This window comes from Poecilia reticulata, linkage group LG2 (assembly GCF_000633615.1).
Source record: "Poecilia reticulata strain Guanapo linkage group LG2, Guppy_female_1.0+MT, whole genome shotgun sequence".
NCBI classification, from domain to species: Eukaryota; Metazoa; Chordata; class Actinopteri; order Cyprinodontiformes; family Poeciliidae; genus Poecilia; species Poecilia reticulata.
Genome location: NC_024332.1, coordinates 21,582,782 through 21,600,341, shown reverse-complemented (window position 1 = coordinate 21,600,341; position 17,560 = coordinate 21,582,782). Strand labels below are relative to the sequence as shown.

At 40.2% G+C, this 17,560-nt stretch overlaps 1 protein-coding gene across 1 annotated transcript in view; it reads right to left on the bottom strand.

The window, feature by feature from the left end:
* The window catches only part of LOC103482356 (contactin-associated protein-like 5), a 174,079-nt gene extending 160,372 nt beyond the window's left edge, over positions 1 to 13,707 (bottom strand). Inside the window, 2 exon segments of the mRNA XM_008438481.2 lie at positions 13,327 to 13,401; positions 13,404 to 13,707. Coding sequence (XP_008436703.2) covers positions 13,327 to 13,401; positions 13,404 to 13,668 — 340 coding nt within the window. The 5' untranslated portion in view covers positions 13,669 to 13,707.
* Between the last annotated feature and the right edge of the window lie 3,853 nt (positions 13,708 to 17,560).

The following is a 17,560-nucleotide window of genomic DNA, read 5'->3' as shown; positions in this document are numbered from 1 at the left end:
TGTGTGTGTGTGTGCATGGTTGTGTCCTGTGTGTCTCTGTGTTGCCCTGTGACAGACTGGCGACCTGTCCAGGGTGTACCCTGCCTCTCGCCCGAAACGATAGCTGGAGAGGAACCAGCAACCCTCCCGACCCCATTAAGGGACAAGGGTGCAAGAAAATGGATGGATGGTTTCTAGAGGTCATCTAAGGTCAACCAGCCCCCCCACCTCCTTCAAATCAGGCAAAATGGGTGTCAATCAACTCGGCTACGTTTGTGCAGCAAAAATTTTTGTTTGTGCTGCTTTGACTTTGAAGATATTAATGAAAGTGTAAAGGGCAAAAGGTCAACCAGCCCCTCAACTTTTATGAAATCCAACTTTCTTTACATCTTTAAAATGATAGCGGCACAAACGAAAATTTCTGCTGCACAAACCAGCACAAACGTAGCACAAACGTTTGACACCAATTCTGTCTGATTTGAAGAAGGTGGGGGGGCCAACTTCACTCAGGTAAAAACAAGCTGAGGTGGAAAAACAAAAACCTTCTGAGAAATGATCAAGCAGAAAGAGATACAAAGGCAGTAAAGAATTTTCTAAAACATGCAAAACATTTAGCAGGCACACAAATGTAGCAGACCCTGCTGGTGACTGACACACATTGTTGACGGTCGTCTGAAAGGCAGATGCTTTTGCAGATGTAACACCTGAAAAATGAGCTAATATCGTCTGCATAATCTAATAACCTGATGATTACAAAGTGTATCACACCATGGAAGATCATATCAGAACGTGTCCTTAGAAAGGACATGCTAGTACTTTCTGTATTAGAAAGTTGCCGACTCAGCTCTGCTGAATGCGCTGAACCTGAGAGGTTAGTGGAAACATCATCATGTCCACTTCTGCTTGAGCATTTTTTTTACTTCAAACTTTGGTTTTGTACCACATGACAGTATTGATATGACATGACCTGGTTTTATGTTTGGTCACTAGTAGAAATAATGAAAAGAAAAAAAAACAACACTTAAACAGCCATGACAAAGACTCAACGTTTCAGTGTCACCAGAACCACCAGAGATAATCACCCCCTACTGCATGGGACACGAGCCTTGACAGTTGCAAAGGCTTACAGAGGTTAAAGAGATTTAAAGATTTTAAACATGCTGGATTTTACTGTAATCAAACTTTTAAAACCAATTGTGAGTTTTAGTAAAACTTAAGCAACAAGACTTAAATACAGCTGGACAATGAATACCCTGACCTCAGTCCTTTGTTTTAAAGTTTACCTTCAAAACTACCAACCAGTGAGACAGAACACTCACGAATGATGATACTAAACAAAGACGAACCTAATGCCAATGTTTGTTAAATATATATATACATATATAAAATGTCTGCTGATAATGTCATAACCTTAGTGTCAAGATTGTATTCATTTAACTGAAAAACAACAAACCAAACTATGGAAAAGGCCTTGTCAATATATGAGATGAGAAAAGATTTTAAGTTAATAAAGAAGCACAAATTCACAAAAGGCTCCATCTCATCTTTCTCTGACCCAACAAAGAATTGTGTGTGTGGAGGGGTGTGTGGGTGGGGGCGGTGTGTGTGTGTGTGTTTTTATCTGCAGAGCTGAAGGAGGAAGTCATGCAGGCCAAACAGGGTTTTACCACAGAGATCCGCAGCACTGATGACCGCAGTCAGCCACGGCTGGAAAACTTCAGCATTGTATTTTTAAGGTTGCCTTAGGTTAGTCAGGCTGTGGATGGATTAATTAAGATCATTGACCATCAATCAGATTTTTTTTTCTCGACCAACAGCCTAATCAGTAACACTCCAAGTCCCATATCCTCACATTCCAGAGCAGTCAAAATTTTATGACACCAAATTCAGCACTTGACCATTTCAAGGAATCTGTATTATATTTGATAAACTTAAGTTTTCAACCTAAAACATTTAAACTGATCAAAGCCAGTCTGAATTATTCATCCCTAAACACGTATATTTTAAAACACATTTCACTGATTTGTGGAAGCTGCTGTTGTATTAAGAAAAACATCAATAAAACATGGGCTCAGAGCAGAATAACAATCCTTCTACATCTGACCTGATTCCATGCAATTCAGCAATATTAATCAATCAATCAATCAATCAAACCTTTTTTTTGAGACACATACATGGTCCACCAAACATCCTCCATCTACATTGGGCGACGTCGATGCTACATCATCTGAAACGCAGCAACTAAAACAGGAAAAGCATACATGTAGTAATTTTGACCACAAAATGCGATTACCATTAAAAAACTAATTTATACAAAAGTCAAGTGGGCAAATTAATTTTGTTTCTCATGTACCTATTTTACTTAAAACATCACATATTCTTATATTTGATGCTGTAATTTTTCAGTCTATAATGAAATTAAACAACAACAAAAAAAGAATTTATTTTATTTGTATTGTTCATCCAAATTGTATTTAAAAATATAAGTCAAAGCTGTGGAGTTAAAAGCAGAGCCACTTTTTATTGAAAATATATCAGGATTTCAGCTGTGGCTTACGCTACATTCTGCTCTCACAGTTTATCTATTTGTTTCTGTACAATTCACCACAGGTCCCCATCTGAGGGCTTATTTTTCAACCTTTCCTTCCCCCTGGATTCAGGGCTTTTACTGGTTCAATATTTTATACTTCAAACTTTATTTCCGCCCCCTGGCTCCGGAGCTGTAACCAAAATCCTGCAAAATGTCGTTTCCAGTGGTTTTTTTTGTTGTTGTTCTCTTTTCCCCGCCTCCTATGTCTAAGGAAATGTTGAAATGGGAAGAATTATTAAATGATTAAGGAGAAGAAAGTTAAACAAGAGATTCACATTTCAAGCACATGAAACGAAACAACTCTCACCCCATGATCCGCTGAGCCTACTGTGACGTGAACATGCATTTTAACATTCCCCATTTCAGGATTCACGGTCTGCCTTCGGTGGCACGCTGCTTCCGGTTGGTTTTGTCTCTCGAAGGAACGGTGAGCGTGAGGAGAGGCAGCGCCACGCCACGCCGCTTTGCCTCATTTACCGTCTGATAAATTCATCAGGGCCTGAAAGTGTACAGCTGCAGGAGTTCACTGAGTGGCTGCTTCACATTCATTAGCGAGTGAATCTGCAGCTGCATCGTCTCCATCTCACACACACACACACACGCACACACACACACACACACACACACACGCGTGCACACACACCTCACCGCTGCGCCTGTGAAGCTGCATGCGTGCTCTGCTTCAACACCTTCCCGGTGCTTCAGATGGAAAATAATTAGTAGTGAAGTATATGCTCACTGAGCTAACTTGAAGCATAAAAATTTAAATAAGTGTGTGTGTGTGTGTGTGTGTGTGTATGTGTGTGGCGGAGGGGTGCGTCGCCACCCCGGAAACCGATTCCATCTCATAAAAAATAGATGGCTGGTGAAGCGGTCTCCAGTGAGGAGATCACTGGAAGCGAGGCAGCATTCCTCCCACAGACTCACGCTGAAGAGTGTCACATCAGCCACTAATGAAAGCCTTTTTCTTTCTATTCTCCAGAATCAGGCCTCAAGTGGGCTGAGCGCCGTGCCTTCGCTGGCCTTATTAACGAAGGAGATTTGGAATGTTGCCGATAAATGTGCAACAACCAGGTTAAAAATCCATAAATATGCTGAAATCGCATGTAACTAGCAATATAAATCACCTGAGTTGTTCCAAGGTTTGTTGCTTCGACTTTTTAATCGCAATATTTTTGGCCATCCTTTTGCTGACCAAATAATCTTAAATTTAACACACACACACAAAAAACAAACACTGTCCACGAGATGAAAAAAGAAATCCATACTGGCGTTATTAATTAGGGGAGTTCCAGCTCTGCTCCACCTGCAGACACTGAGTGACTCTCTGTGGGTAAACAAGGAGCCAGAGCTGCGGCAGAGTGGATCCTCTGACCCTGACAGGCAGCTCATCGCTTCCTAGCAGACACCATCAGCCACCATCAGACACCATCAGCCACCATCAGACACCATCGGCCACCAAACCTCCCCGAACACAATCCACTCTTTTCGGAAAAGACACATGAATAAAACTGAATAACTGAATAAAACCTTCTCAAATTCCCGTCCTGCATCGAACTGTCGCAAAAAAATGAATGTGACTTCTTGGGTCGCTGGTACTTTACTGAACTCATTTGTGAAAGTGTTAATGGGTTCCAAACCCTTCTCAACTTTTATTACTGAGAGGAGATTGTGTCATTTATCAGGGTCAAGGAAAATCATATTTTGGTATTTTTAAAACAGAATTGTGGTACTCAATGTTTCTAGATGTGTTCTACAAATATTTATGTTCAATAGAAAACGTTTCAGCTTCTGTGATAAGATAGCAAATTATATATTTGGTATCTTATCCGCAAATAGATAATCTGCTATACGTGTTAAGTACTACTAATTATCAAATTATCTAGCTGATAATTTGATATTTTAGCAAATTATCTACTCCTGGGAAAAAAAATAGGTCTGGACTTCACATTGATTTCTACAGTAAATAATTTATGTCACCTGAAATTCCAAATTATTGCCACAAAAATAGTGATTTAAATTTTGTTAGGATTTTATATGAAAGACCATCACTAGGTAGAATACTATTGTTAAACGAAGAAAAAAAATTATCAACATCTGAAAAGTGTTGCATGCATGTATACTAAATCACAGATGAAAGTAATTTGGCTTAGGTCTCTAGCAGCTTTGCACAAGCAGACAACGAGTTCATATCCCTAAATATTTTTCATTTGACCAAGACTTTTGCTCAATGGATAAGTGATAAGTGCTGAGAAGTTTTTTTTTTTTTTTTTTTTTGCTCGTTTCTTCTGGTATTTTAGGGATTTATCTCAAATAATGAGCTCCAAAGGTTTTACGGTTAGAAGTTTAGGTGCCAATCATGCTTTTCCCTTTTGACATTCAGATGGTGAATTGAACAGAGCTCTGTGAGAAGTTCAAGGTTTAGGATATTGTCTTATGACCTACAGTGACCCTGCTTTAAACATTTGTCCTGTTCCTTAAAGTTCATGATAGTGTTTGGTCACTCATGTCCTCTAAAACACCTCTAAGCAGTGGTGGTATATGATATGGGCAACATGGGCAACCGCCCAGGGCAGCATCGTTGTGGGGGGGGATATGAGGGTGTCTTACCTCCTTTTACCCCCGTCCTCTAATTGTTTTATGCCCCGCAACTCCCTAACAAGAGAGTCTGAATGTCATTGGTGCCTAATGAAAAACACCCATCCTCCTCCCTCCCTCCCTCGTCTACAACTCCGTGGAGGGAGGTGGGGGGCATGCAGGCTAGGACTGCCTCTGACTCCAAGGCCTTTACTGATCTGTTGAATATTTAAAGGCTGAATCTACTTATAAATCAGGTGGCTTCTAGAAGCTATTGGTTTCTCCTTTCTCTTTAGAATTACACACTATTTTGTGTGTAATTATAGGTTATAGGTTTTAAGTTCTAATATTACCAAATATGGTGAAGCTCAAGGAATTAATGAGAATACTTAAACACCAGGAATCTTATAAAAAGGTAAACACACACAAATAAATGAAATAAAACCATTTTTCCCTTTAACTTTAGTTAAATCCTAAAAAGTTAATCAACTTTAAGAGTAGAATAAATTTAAATAAACATTTCTAAAATGGACAACAATGAATATTGCTATGCTTCACTAAATATTCTTGGGTGCAAAACTGCCCTAGTTTTTGTATTAAGTTCCTAAAATCTAGATTTATTTAGTAATGTCTGCTTTGGTGCAGTTTTTTTATTTGCTGGTTGTGATTGGTTATTATTTATCCAAGCAAATGCACCATTTGGTAGGAGGAATACTCTGATTGGACAAACAAGAGCCGTCAGTGATTGACTGGTGGTGTGGTTGGTTCATAAAGGGCAGACACACAGGGCCAAATGCATGCTAGAAGACATGTTTAGCAAAAGTGTATTGAATGTATATATGCATGTGCCACACATTATTTTTTTGTTCACAAACAAATGAGCTCAACCTAAATCTCTAAATGTCCAATTTTAACTCTATAATTCTGATTGTAGAGGTCTGTGTTGAGCGATGAGGCTTTTATAACCGACATGTGCATTGATGAAGTATATTCTCCAAAAAGACAGTTTTGCATCTAAATGCTAGTAGATGCAAAACTTCCTCCACTCCACCCTGTTGGGTGAAACTTGTCGAGATGCATGACCAGCGTGCGACGCAAATGCACAGTCTTGGGGACAGCACGATAGGTGCGTCCAGTTCAATGCATATACGCCCATCTTTGCTACACTAATAATTATCTTTATTTATAATTCCCTTTATACTTTATATCTCCAATTGAAATCTCAAAGGGCTCATTCATACACTGATGACAGCAAGCTACTGGATTGTATCTACAGCTGGCCTGGGCAGGCAGACAGAAGCCCGGCTGCCATTTTGCATCAGCTCTTCTAACAAACACCAGCAGGCGAAGCAGGTGGAGGGTTTTGCCCCTAAGGACACAAACAACGAGGGCAGACTGACCGGGAATCAAACCAGCGATCCATTGCAGGGTGAACTCCTACCACGGTCACCACTGTCTATTCGTGTAGCGTTTATACACGACTCCTACTGATGTATGAAAAACTATGTAGAACAAATAAACAATAGATGCTTGGCCAGGCAAGCATAGTTTGTAGACCTACAAGTGATGCTATAGTACAAACATGAGTTCTGCTTTGTAATATATTATAGCAAAAATATAATAGACAAAGGATCAACTTTCCTTTTTTTCTATGGAGGACTTTTAGCACTACTGGTGCTTATCTTACAGAAAGACATCGTGGTGGATCACACTGTTCCCAGGTTTCCATCTCAAAAATTTGAGCCTATGGTAAGTAAATAATAATAATAACTTTGTTATTTTTAGGAGTTGACATAATCCTACCAGAAGAGATTGGGTGCATAAAATGAATGAGAAGATGCGTCAAAGTATTCATCAGAGGGTGGGCTCATGTTTATGCAACCTTGCACCTTTTAATTTGTTCACATTCCACCTTAAACACATTTGTTTTGGGGGTTTTCAGCTGAATTGTATAACAGAAATTGTACATTAAATGTCCGTCCAAAATATCACTGCAGAAGCTCTGCATGCTTTAATTGGTTCGGACCAGGAATCAAACCCAGGACTGCTGCACCGAGGCCTCACGGCCACCGTACATCCTGCAGCCACTCCGTCTGCTGAGCCCCGCGGCGCTTCACTGCCTGGGTATTTTAATCTATATTCAAACACGATTTTCAAGCTCATCAGCAAACAGTTCATCAAATGGGATTAAGAAAATCAGCAGCCACTATTTGAACATAAAATCAAAATTAAAACTCTGAAAGAAGGCTCCCATTAATAGCTGCTCCCACTTCCTGCTGGCACCATAAAAAGCAGCCTGGGCTGTGAAGAGCAAATCAACATCATGCAAGCTTAGTCTATCTCATTAAACACACTAATCAATGCTCACACAATACTGCGACAAACCCCAAGCGTGACAGAATTTCTATGATGATGTAATACATCCCGATATCGCTCTTTCTGAGCGCCCTCCTCAGAGAAACACCAAAACCTTCTTTCAAAAATAATTCCACAAAAAGACAATTTAAGAATGGGTGAAGAGTGAAGAGACAGCTCTGATCCTTACAGGCCTGAACTGTAGGGCCAGTGGGAGGACCGAGTGGCACTGGGGCATTGTGTGCAGATGTCTTCTGCTTCCGAACAGCCCTGGACTCGCTGTGGTCCTGGAACTGGAAAGTGTGATGGGGTAGATCCAAAACAGAACCTGCACTGGTTTTAGTCTAGGAACTGAAGAGAGAACCACAGTTCTCCATCCAGTAGTCTCAGTAATAGTCAGTACAAAACAACAGCAGCAGTGTCATCAAAGGCCTCGGAGGCAGCTATGCAGAACCCAATACATTTGAAAGAAAAGCACTTTTACCCCCTGCAGTACATAATCACTTCTTATTGTTGCGGCTGCTGGAGAGCACCTCACTGTTGTCAAGATGCATTTCAACAGTGGCTAATAAGGTTGGATTGTATGGTCATTATGCAATAATTCAAAGAAAAGTGTTATTCTGATTTAATTGTAAATAACTCTTTTCGTGCAATTGGAGAGACTGTGCCAACACAGCACCAATTAACTCCTGCTGCAGACTGACCCATTGGGCACTAAAATCCAATGACAGACCTGTCACCATCTCATAAAAAAGTCAAAGGGCTGTCCTCAGAGAGGAAATGGCTGCCACTGTCTGAGCCTCCCAACAGAGCGTCTGTGACACCGCTTCTATCGCCTCCTTCTCTCTCCCAGCGGTAAATATGAGAGCAGCACTTTGACCTCCAGGAGTATCTCAGCGTCTCATCACAGCACTGTATGTCAAGTCTGATCACTGCCAACATTTGAGAAGCACATGACTGTCAGGGATGAAGAATGTAGCTGTCAGCTCAGCTCTGCTCCTCACCTGAACATGACTAGCTTAAACACTGATGTCACACCCACCATATAGTTCAGGGAGGCAAACAGATCAAACGGTGGCACGCCTCCGGTGGATTTACTGCTGCTAGCCCCTTTTACCTTTTAACGTGACATGAAAGGGCAGCAATGTAAGTTGAGTCAATTCACCTCCATTAATAAGCATTCACTGTTATCACTGAGAAAACTCAGCTCAACGTGTTAGTCTTGTTAATGGGGCTGGAAGTAAATGATGTATTAAAAATATAAATGTATGAGTTTTAAGGGAAGCCAGTGCTCAAATGCCGTAGACCAGTGGTCCCCAACCTTCTGATCACCGCGGATCGGTCAAGGCTTGGTAATTTTACTGCGGCCCGGGGGGGTTGAAGGGGAAAATGTTCAATTTTCTGCCCCAATTTTCCCCTTATGACAATCTTATAGCGCGCTTCAAGTTCTAAGATTGTTGCTGCTATAATCCTAACCAATCATCCTGCAATGTGTGGTGTGTTACGTAGAACGTTGGACCGCTCCCATCTAAAAATCGGACATATTCAACTTGTTGGATTGTCTCTTGGCCCTTTTATCAGCCTGTGGGGTTTTCCCTGACTGGGAGCGAGAACTCAGCCTGTTGAATGTGACAGGTAGCCAATCAGAAAGTGTGGTGAAGGAACCACAGAGGGAAATCCCAAGCAGCTTACATCACGCAACTGAGAGTCCGGTTTAGTGCATAGTACAGTCTTTTATCCAACGTCTTTACCTTTTGTTACGTCTTTTATCACTTAAAATGAGTCCACAAACTATCACTATTGCTTCTACATCGTTGGACATATTTGTTACTCAAAAAGAGACGGTCCCATCTGTGAGTGATAAGAGACAATGACACCCGAAGTGTTGCTTATGCTCAGGGTGCCTGGTCTGGAAGCGTCGAAGCAGTTTGAAGGCACCTTTTGTCGCATATCATGCAGAGTGGGTTTGGAATGTGGGACTCACCTACTGGTCCGGGATAAATCCATTCTCCTGTCTCTTCTCTGGGCCTTTTCCCCTTTGGAAAGAAACTTTTCAAAGACATCTGATCTGTTTCTTACTCATTTTGCTGCTTGTGGGCTCAGTGTTGGCACGCAAGATGTAACCGAGAGAACCTGGTTAAAGGATTTTCAAAATAAAAGATCCGCCAGACTCAGATAATACATAAACGAGAATATTTAATTATTTTTTGTACAGTCCGGTACTAATTGGTCCACAGACTGGTACAGGTCCACGGCCCGGGGGTTGGAGATGACTGCCATAGACTACATTATGCATTCTATAGAATGGCCATAAGAGGGGAGAAAACATTTTTACGCAAAAATGTTACGTAAAAAATCACTTGTTTTCTTTATTCTTGTAAACACTCAGCCAAAAAGTGACTTTGTCACATCAAAGCTGATTATGTTTTCTCCAGTTCCATCACATTTAACCACACAGTGCATATGTATTATTTGTCCTGCAAGCTGCTACTTCAGGTACCTTTTACAAAAACATAATGCAACGAGCCAATATTCTGTTAAAATTGTCATGGATTATAATCAGAAAGATGATTATAATATTTAAATGAAAGGTAAAAGCCTACTGTATCAATTATGATGCAAATCAAATCCAAACAATGTTTAAAATTTCAGTTATTTGTATTGATGAAATCATGCAAAACTGAGAATATTTTGATGACTATATTTAGCATAATTCTTTACAGAGTTAATCTATCTAAACATATTCAAAATTTCACCTCAATCCTGTTTATTTTATTTAATATGGTAATAATTTTTCTGTGGTATTTTACATTGATTTGTGTACATATCAGGTCTGATCACTGCTGAGCCAACATTTGATGATTGTCAAGGACAAAGACAGTCACGACTAGAGAATATTTTATATTCTGCAATTCAAAGCACTCCAATTGTTTCAATTGTTTGAGATGTACAACTTCAGCCTTGAAAACCCAAAGCAACAACCCGACATGTTGGTTTCATAAACATGTCTATAAGCATGTGACCATGTTGATGCTTGTTATCATACCAATCATGCTCATATGGAGAAAAGTGGTTGACACAAAATTCACCCCAACATTAAAACAAAAAAGTCTAAAACATGACATAAAAAAATTGTAATAATACTTAAAAACTGAAATAACCTTTACTTCACTGATTACTCTAATAATGTCATCTATGGCATTTATTGTACTATTGATACAAATAGAAAGATAGAATAAACATTCCCTGCTACTTGGAAGATATACTGCTTTCTGGTTTCAAACTGTGTTACTATAACACTAACAGGGAGCTTCCCTTCAAGCATGATGCTGCCACTGCCATATATTTTTTTTTATCAATCTGCTTGCAAGTTCAGATTTAGTCAATAAAAAATTATGCATTGCAGTTGAAAACTGCTTATTTTGGTAGGTTTGTGTTATGGTGTCTACCATGTTGCACTACCCTATTCATAGGACATGTCAGGTTCTACATAGCTAAAACATGGATAATCATGACATGCCCATCTCCCATGCACTCTTTTCCTGTCATTGCATACTGACAACCCATGAGATCTTTACTGTTTCCAGTGCATCTCTAGAGCCACTCCCCAAACTCCTCTACAGCTTCCATCAATACTCCAGCTGATAGAAAATAGTACTCTGTTCAATCATAAACACATGACTTTAATCAAGAACTCAGACAGGGAATGATTACCTGACTAGTGAACATGGAACTGGTCCCAGAGCAACCCCACCATTACACTGGTACAAGGCTCAACAATGCAACAAATGTATTGATGGTGAAACAATAAAATTCTAGTTTAGAGCAGGGACCACAAATTAAATGGCATGTTTGGCATTGGAATGCATTTTCCTTTTCAATGCATTAAGCATATCTTGGATGCTCTAGATTACGTGATGTTTCAGGCACACTGGGTTTCCGAGAAAGGACAAGTTCTGACAGGATTTGTTGTGAGGGGTTGTAATAAGCTTGGGCCTGTCCCAATAACACATTTTGCTGGATGATCATTTGTTATTGCGCCAAACGATAGTACTGTTGTTTTAAGACCATTTTGAATAGTAATGGCAAAATAATGCAAGAACACATTCTCAAATATGAAAAAACTTTCAGTTCTAGTAAACATTTAACACTGGAACATTTTAAATATCAGAGATAAATAAACAAAACGACAGAAACAGCAAATGAAATGGACAGTGGAGTCTCTGTAAACGAAACTGTCCTTCAAAAAATGGTCTGGATGGAACCAAAGCAGACTGAAGTCATCCATTTTATGATAGAAACGGAGGAAAATATTCAGCTTGTTTTAATTTATCATGTGATTAATTGATTTATTAATCATTGTGATAAGCCCAAATAAACCACGTACAAGTAAAATATAAACAAAAAAATTTAAAAAAGTGAAATTTAAGACAAAATCTGGGAATACTCCAGACACCAGAGTGGTATTTGTGTTTAAATAACAGGACTAAAAGTATGTTTGTTCCACTAACTGAAAGTGTAACCTTTGGTCCATATTTGACCAGGACTTGTGAACATGCTGCTTCGAGCAGTGATCCTGTGGTGGAAAAAAGAAAAAATGTACTCTTGATTTTGAGACTGGAAATGTTGGACGTTATGACACTGTCCAAAGCAACACCCTAAATATAATATAAACATGGTTCTCATCTCTGCTGACTGTTTTCCACTCAGCCGTCTCAATGTATCGGACGATCCAAAGCTGGACGTTGTAATTTCCACATGATATGGCTGCGGGCAACACAATGTCTTATTTTACATTTAAGCCGACACTCACTCTCATCACAGCCTCCTAGAAGCATCTTGTAGAAGCCCACACCCCAACATGTTTAGAACATGTTCAATATGCTGCTGTCTTAAACAAAAATGGATAAACAACATCATATCTGTCGGGACAACGTTGTGTGATTTTGCTAACCAGCTGATGTTGATGCTGCATTTTGAAAAACGGTCTAGGTGTGGCTGACTGTCAAACTAAAAGTTTGAGCTTAGTTTCCCCCTTACTGTTAAATCAAGGCATTCTTTGATTTAACAGTAAAATAAAGAAAATGAAGGAAAAAATCTGACAAAGCCTCAGAAGTCTGGTTTTAAAAGGGAATGACATTTTGAAAGATGACTACTTTGTGTGACTTCCAAGTTTCTAAAGGTTTGTGCTCCTTTAGCTATAAGACCAGCTCAATAAAAATAATTCATTAAAAAAAAAGACAGACCTACTTATCAACAAGAACTCATCACCTAAATATGATCCTAAATGTATTTCCAACAATAACTGCAAATTAGACTTCACGCAACAGAAACATATCAATTAAACATGCAAGTAGCCAGAGCAAGGACTGGGAGCTTACTAAAAAAAAAATGTATCTGTTTGTTTCTAACATGTTAAATTCGCGTCCTCAGCAGGACAACACAGCGCAGACAGACAGGCCTTAGCGCAGTTCAACAGCCCGTGTTGGGTGAGTATTCAGCGGGCTGCAGGCTGTCTGGAGACGATGCTCTCATGAAGCCGAACCTCGGCAGAACATCCAGCTGCGGCCACTCGGCACTTTGTTCAAGCCCAGAGAGCAGCAAGCGGCGGAACAGACTGAAACCTGTTTGCTTGACCTTCATCCACTCGCGACTGCTCGTCAACTTTTTTTTTTTTTTCCACATGTGCAACAAAAACTAGAGATGGCAACCAGCAGCGTCAGCCGCGGTCACGGCGCCCCCTCCAGCCGGGCGTGAAGCCCCGCCAGCGGCAGCATCGGCAGCTCCAGCCGCGTAGCCGCGGCGCTGACAGGTGCCATACTCACAGTGAGACGCGGCTGATGCTCCACTGAGGACACTCGCAGTGAATAGTAGAACCGCAGGAAACAGAACATCCATCTTCCCGGCTGTGCTGCGCTGTTATCTATCCGAGAATCCGCACACAGGGTCCTGCTTGTTCCTCCGGCTCGGAGGGATGGTGGGAGTCTAGTGTGGAGAAGCAGACCTCTCCCACGATGGCACGCCCTCCCTCCTCCCTGTGAGGTACAGCCCACCTCCCTCTCCTTCTCCCCTCTCTCCCTGCCCGCCTGCCTGCCTGCCTGCCTCCCCCCGTCTGTGTCTGTTTCAGGGTTTATTGGGAGAACAAGAGAACCGGGCTGCCCAATCATTGCTGCTGTAAAAACAGGACAACGGCAAAGATCCACACAGAACAGCAGCGCTTCCTCCTGAGGCAGCGAATTAAGAAAAGCCATCAGGAGAGAGCAAACTGGGTGTAACAGCATTCATCCTGACACGCAGCGCCTTAAAAGTCAGGTTCTTTCTTAATTCTCCAGGCTTTATTTARAGATCAAACATATTCGAACCATTTCTGGCTCTGGTTTGACATTTGAATGGCTGAGGAAAGGTGAGTTAAACTGCTCAGACGTGGATCTGTTTCTGCAGTAAACTGGCTCTCAACGCACCTCTGATAAAATGTTGAGAAGAAACTGATTTGAAAACTTCAGCACATTTTATGACACATAGTTTGTCCTGTATGCCATACCGCCAACACACAGTTTAGCCCTTTAAAAACTTCTGAAACTGCTGCTTGAACCATAATGTGGTTTATTCGTCTTCAACAAGTATATTTTGCAGTAAACAAAAACTATCTTTTCAGAAAGTGAATATTTTTCTTCTTTGCCTCTGTTAGTTCTCTGACTCATTCAGATTGTAAGTTTTAATGACTAAGACTTCAGATTTTTCTGACAATTAATTGAGCAATTAAATTTTAAATTTTATTTAAAAAAATCAAATACTGGTAAGTACTGGCAGTATTAATATTGGATGTAGCAAATATTCTAGTTTTATGAACATGACTATCCTGTAGCTTATCTGACAGACCTGTTTTATTATTTGACAGTGAAGTACCTGGTGATTTTATTTTGAAGTACATGAATGCAACCTATTTAGTGTGTTTTGGGCTGGAAAACAGAAACATACAGGCTCTGGAGTCTGGAGGAAGACTGGGGAGAAGGAAATGCCAAAATGCCAGAAGTCCAGGAGTCCAGTGTTAAGTACCCACAGTCAGTGATGGACTGGGGAACCATGTCAGCTGCTGGTGTTGGTTCACTGTGTTTTATCAAGGGCAGGTCAATGCAGCAGCTATCAGGAGATTTTGGAGCACTTCATGCTTCCATCTGCTGAAAAGCTTTATGGAGATGAAGATTTCATTTTTCAGCACGACCTGGCACCTGCTCAAAGTGCCAAAACCACTGGTATTACTGACCATGGTATACTGTGCTCAATTGGCCTGCCAACTCTCCTGACCTGAACCCCACAGAGAATCTGTGGGATATTGTGAAGAGAAAGTTGAGAGATGCAAGACCCAACACTCTGGATGAGCTTAAGGCTATCGAAGCATCCTGGGCCCCATAACACCTGAGCAGAACCACAAGCTGATTGCCTCCATGCCACGCCGCATTGAAGGCTGCAAAAGGATTCCTGACCAAGTATTGAGTGCATAACTACATAATTATTTGAAGTTTGACTTTTTTGGTATTAAAACACATTTCTTTTATTGGTCGGATGAAATATGCAAATTTTTTGAGACAGGGATTTTGGGTTTCAATGAGCTGAATGCCAAAATAATCAGTATTACAACAATATAAGACCTGAAATATTTCAGTTGGTGTGCAATGAATCTAAAATATATGACAGTTTAATTTTTATCATTACATTATGGAAAATAATGAACTTTATCACAATATGCTAATTTTTTGAGAAGGACCTGTATTTTCAAGTATTAAGTGCGTTGGGAAACAGTGATCAGGCTTTTCATGTTGCGTTTGTGGAAATGGTGTCTTTCTAGTTGAATACCTTTCCAGCTGCCTTTCCAAACAGGATTCATTTCTCTGTCTATTGAGTATCCCTTCAGCCAGCCTCTTTACAAGGTTTTTTGCTTCCGGGAGTTGATATGCACTAATACACGCTCATCTCTGGGATGCAGAACCTGTCTCCTTACTGAAGGCAGTGGGCGTTAGACCTTCCCATGCTGCTTCAACACATTCACATGGCACCTTCATCCATCTGTTCCATACAGTGAACTGGACTTGTGGAGGTCTTCCTGCTATCTAGACTGATATTTTTTACTTTTTTTTTTCTTGATGTCTCTAAAGAAAGCAGTACTTTTGAGATTTTGTCTCAAACTACATTCACAGGAGTGCTTCCATTTAAATCAGATACTTTTATGGAAATTCTGGATGGTAAGTGAACCAAAAGAATACATTTTCAAGGGGTGATATTGTGTTTAGCAGGTACATAGAGCCATTTTATAGTATAACCAAGTAACTATGTTGCCATCAGTTGCTATAAAAATGCTACGTATATCAAACATGACTTTGTAATTTAACACATTGAAATGGGACCTTTGTCTATTTAAGACCTCCTGCTCTTTCTGAAACTCCGCCTTCAGGAGGTCATCACAACATGGCTCCTCTATTAACCCTTTAACAACATTTTTACCAGCGTTGCTCTGAGAAGTAGCTCAGTGATTCTCATTTCCACCAAATGTTTGGTAATTGCTGCTGGTCTGAAGGAGCTGGGTAGGGGAGCTGGTGGGGGCATGGGACGGACTGGGAGCTCTGACGGGATGGATCTCCATGGCATCTCCAAAATAATGCATCAGACAAGTATCACATTAGCACTCCAGGTGTGTCTTTGATGAGAGAAAAACATTATGACATGACGTGCAGGTCAAAAAAGTGGATTTTATATCATACAGTTCTATAAAGCTGAATTCTGTCAATTTTCTGGTAGTTAGAGAATAGAAAAAGTTTATGTAGACCTAAAGGTTTTCTGACCTGAAACAATAAAGCTTTGATGGTGACAGCTAAATGATCTGTGTGTTTTTACAAAGTGTGTGTGGTACTGCACACAAGTTTAATTAACTCATTAGACAGATTTGGGAATCTTGGTCATCACTGCTCCATGCATAGATAAGTTGGTTTGTCTTTTGCTTCCATAGCAACAAGAGTTTCCCCCAACTTTATTTTTGCTGTGACAGTATGTTGTATACTTGGAGTTTTGTTTTCCTAAAGTCCTTCATTGTGCATGCCGGCTGTGTTGGCAGACTCCTCTCAGTCTGCTCTATCAGACTTGCCAAGATTTGCTGTGACAAGCCGTGTCAATGGCCAATTTGTGGTCACTCAGTCTTTTTTGGAGTGATGTCTGTGATTGCTCATGCTGCCCAAATAATGTGCTGCTCTGTGTGTTGTGTTTAACAGTTGACTGATGCACTTCCCTTTTTTGTCAGCTCTAAACCGGTTGGTCAGAGGCCATCGGCTGAGTGTCCTGACTGAGCAGCTGGTTTAACTTCATTTCTCAATGTCTTCCTCTCTTTGCATCGAACAGATTTGTGCTGCTGGAAAATCTAATCCTCTTCTTCTAAAAAAAATAGCTTCACACCTAAACACAGATTAATAGGGATTTATGGGAACAATTACCAGGAACTGGTGAAGCAGGCCACAAAATTCATAGCCTGAAAGCATTTCTGCTTACTGGTGAGGTTTAGATAAAACTACAGAATCAAATACTTTAAAGACCATAAAACACAGCTTTGGAACATCAAACAAGAGCCATTTTTTTCTAAAAGAAATCACTCACATCATGATAAACTATTCATAATTACAGAATGAAAACCACAAGATGATGTTTTAAGCTTAACACCTGGTGAGAATATTGCAGGTGATGTAAAGCTATTTTACTGTAATTATTTCTTATGGGTGCTTACTGGTTATTTATGACTGGAGGGGTAAACTCATCTAACACACTCCCTTTACTAAACACGATCACTTATTCTACCCACTTTGCTACTTTAGTGCTTATGAACACATACAGTCGAAGATGTTATGCCAAAATTCATTTGCATTCTCTGTTCACCAGTCAGTTTTAAAATTATTTTCATTATATGAAAAACTTCATAGCAACAGACCTGAAGACCTGAATCGTTTATGATTCATGAGCCTCATGGTCTTTTTTTTTTATTTTTTATTTTTTGTATCTTTCAGGAAGCAAGTCATATAT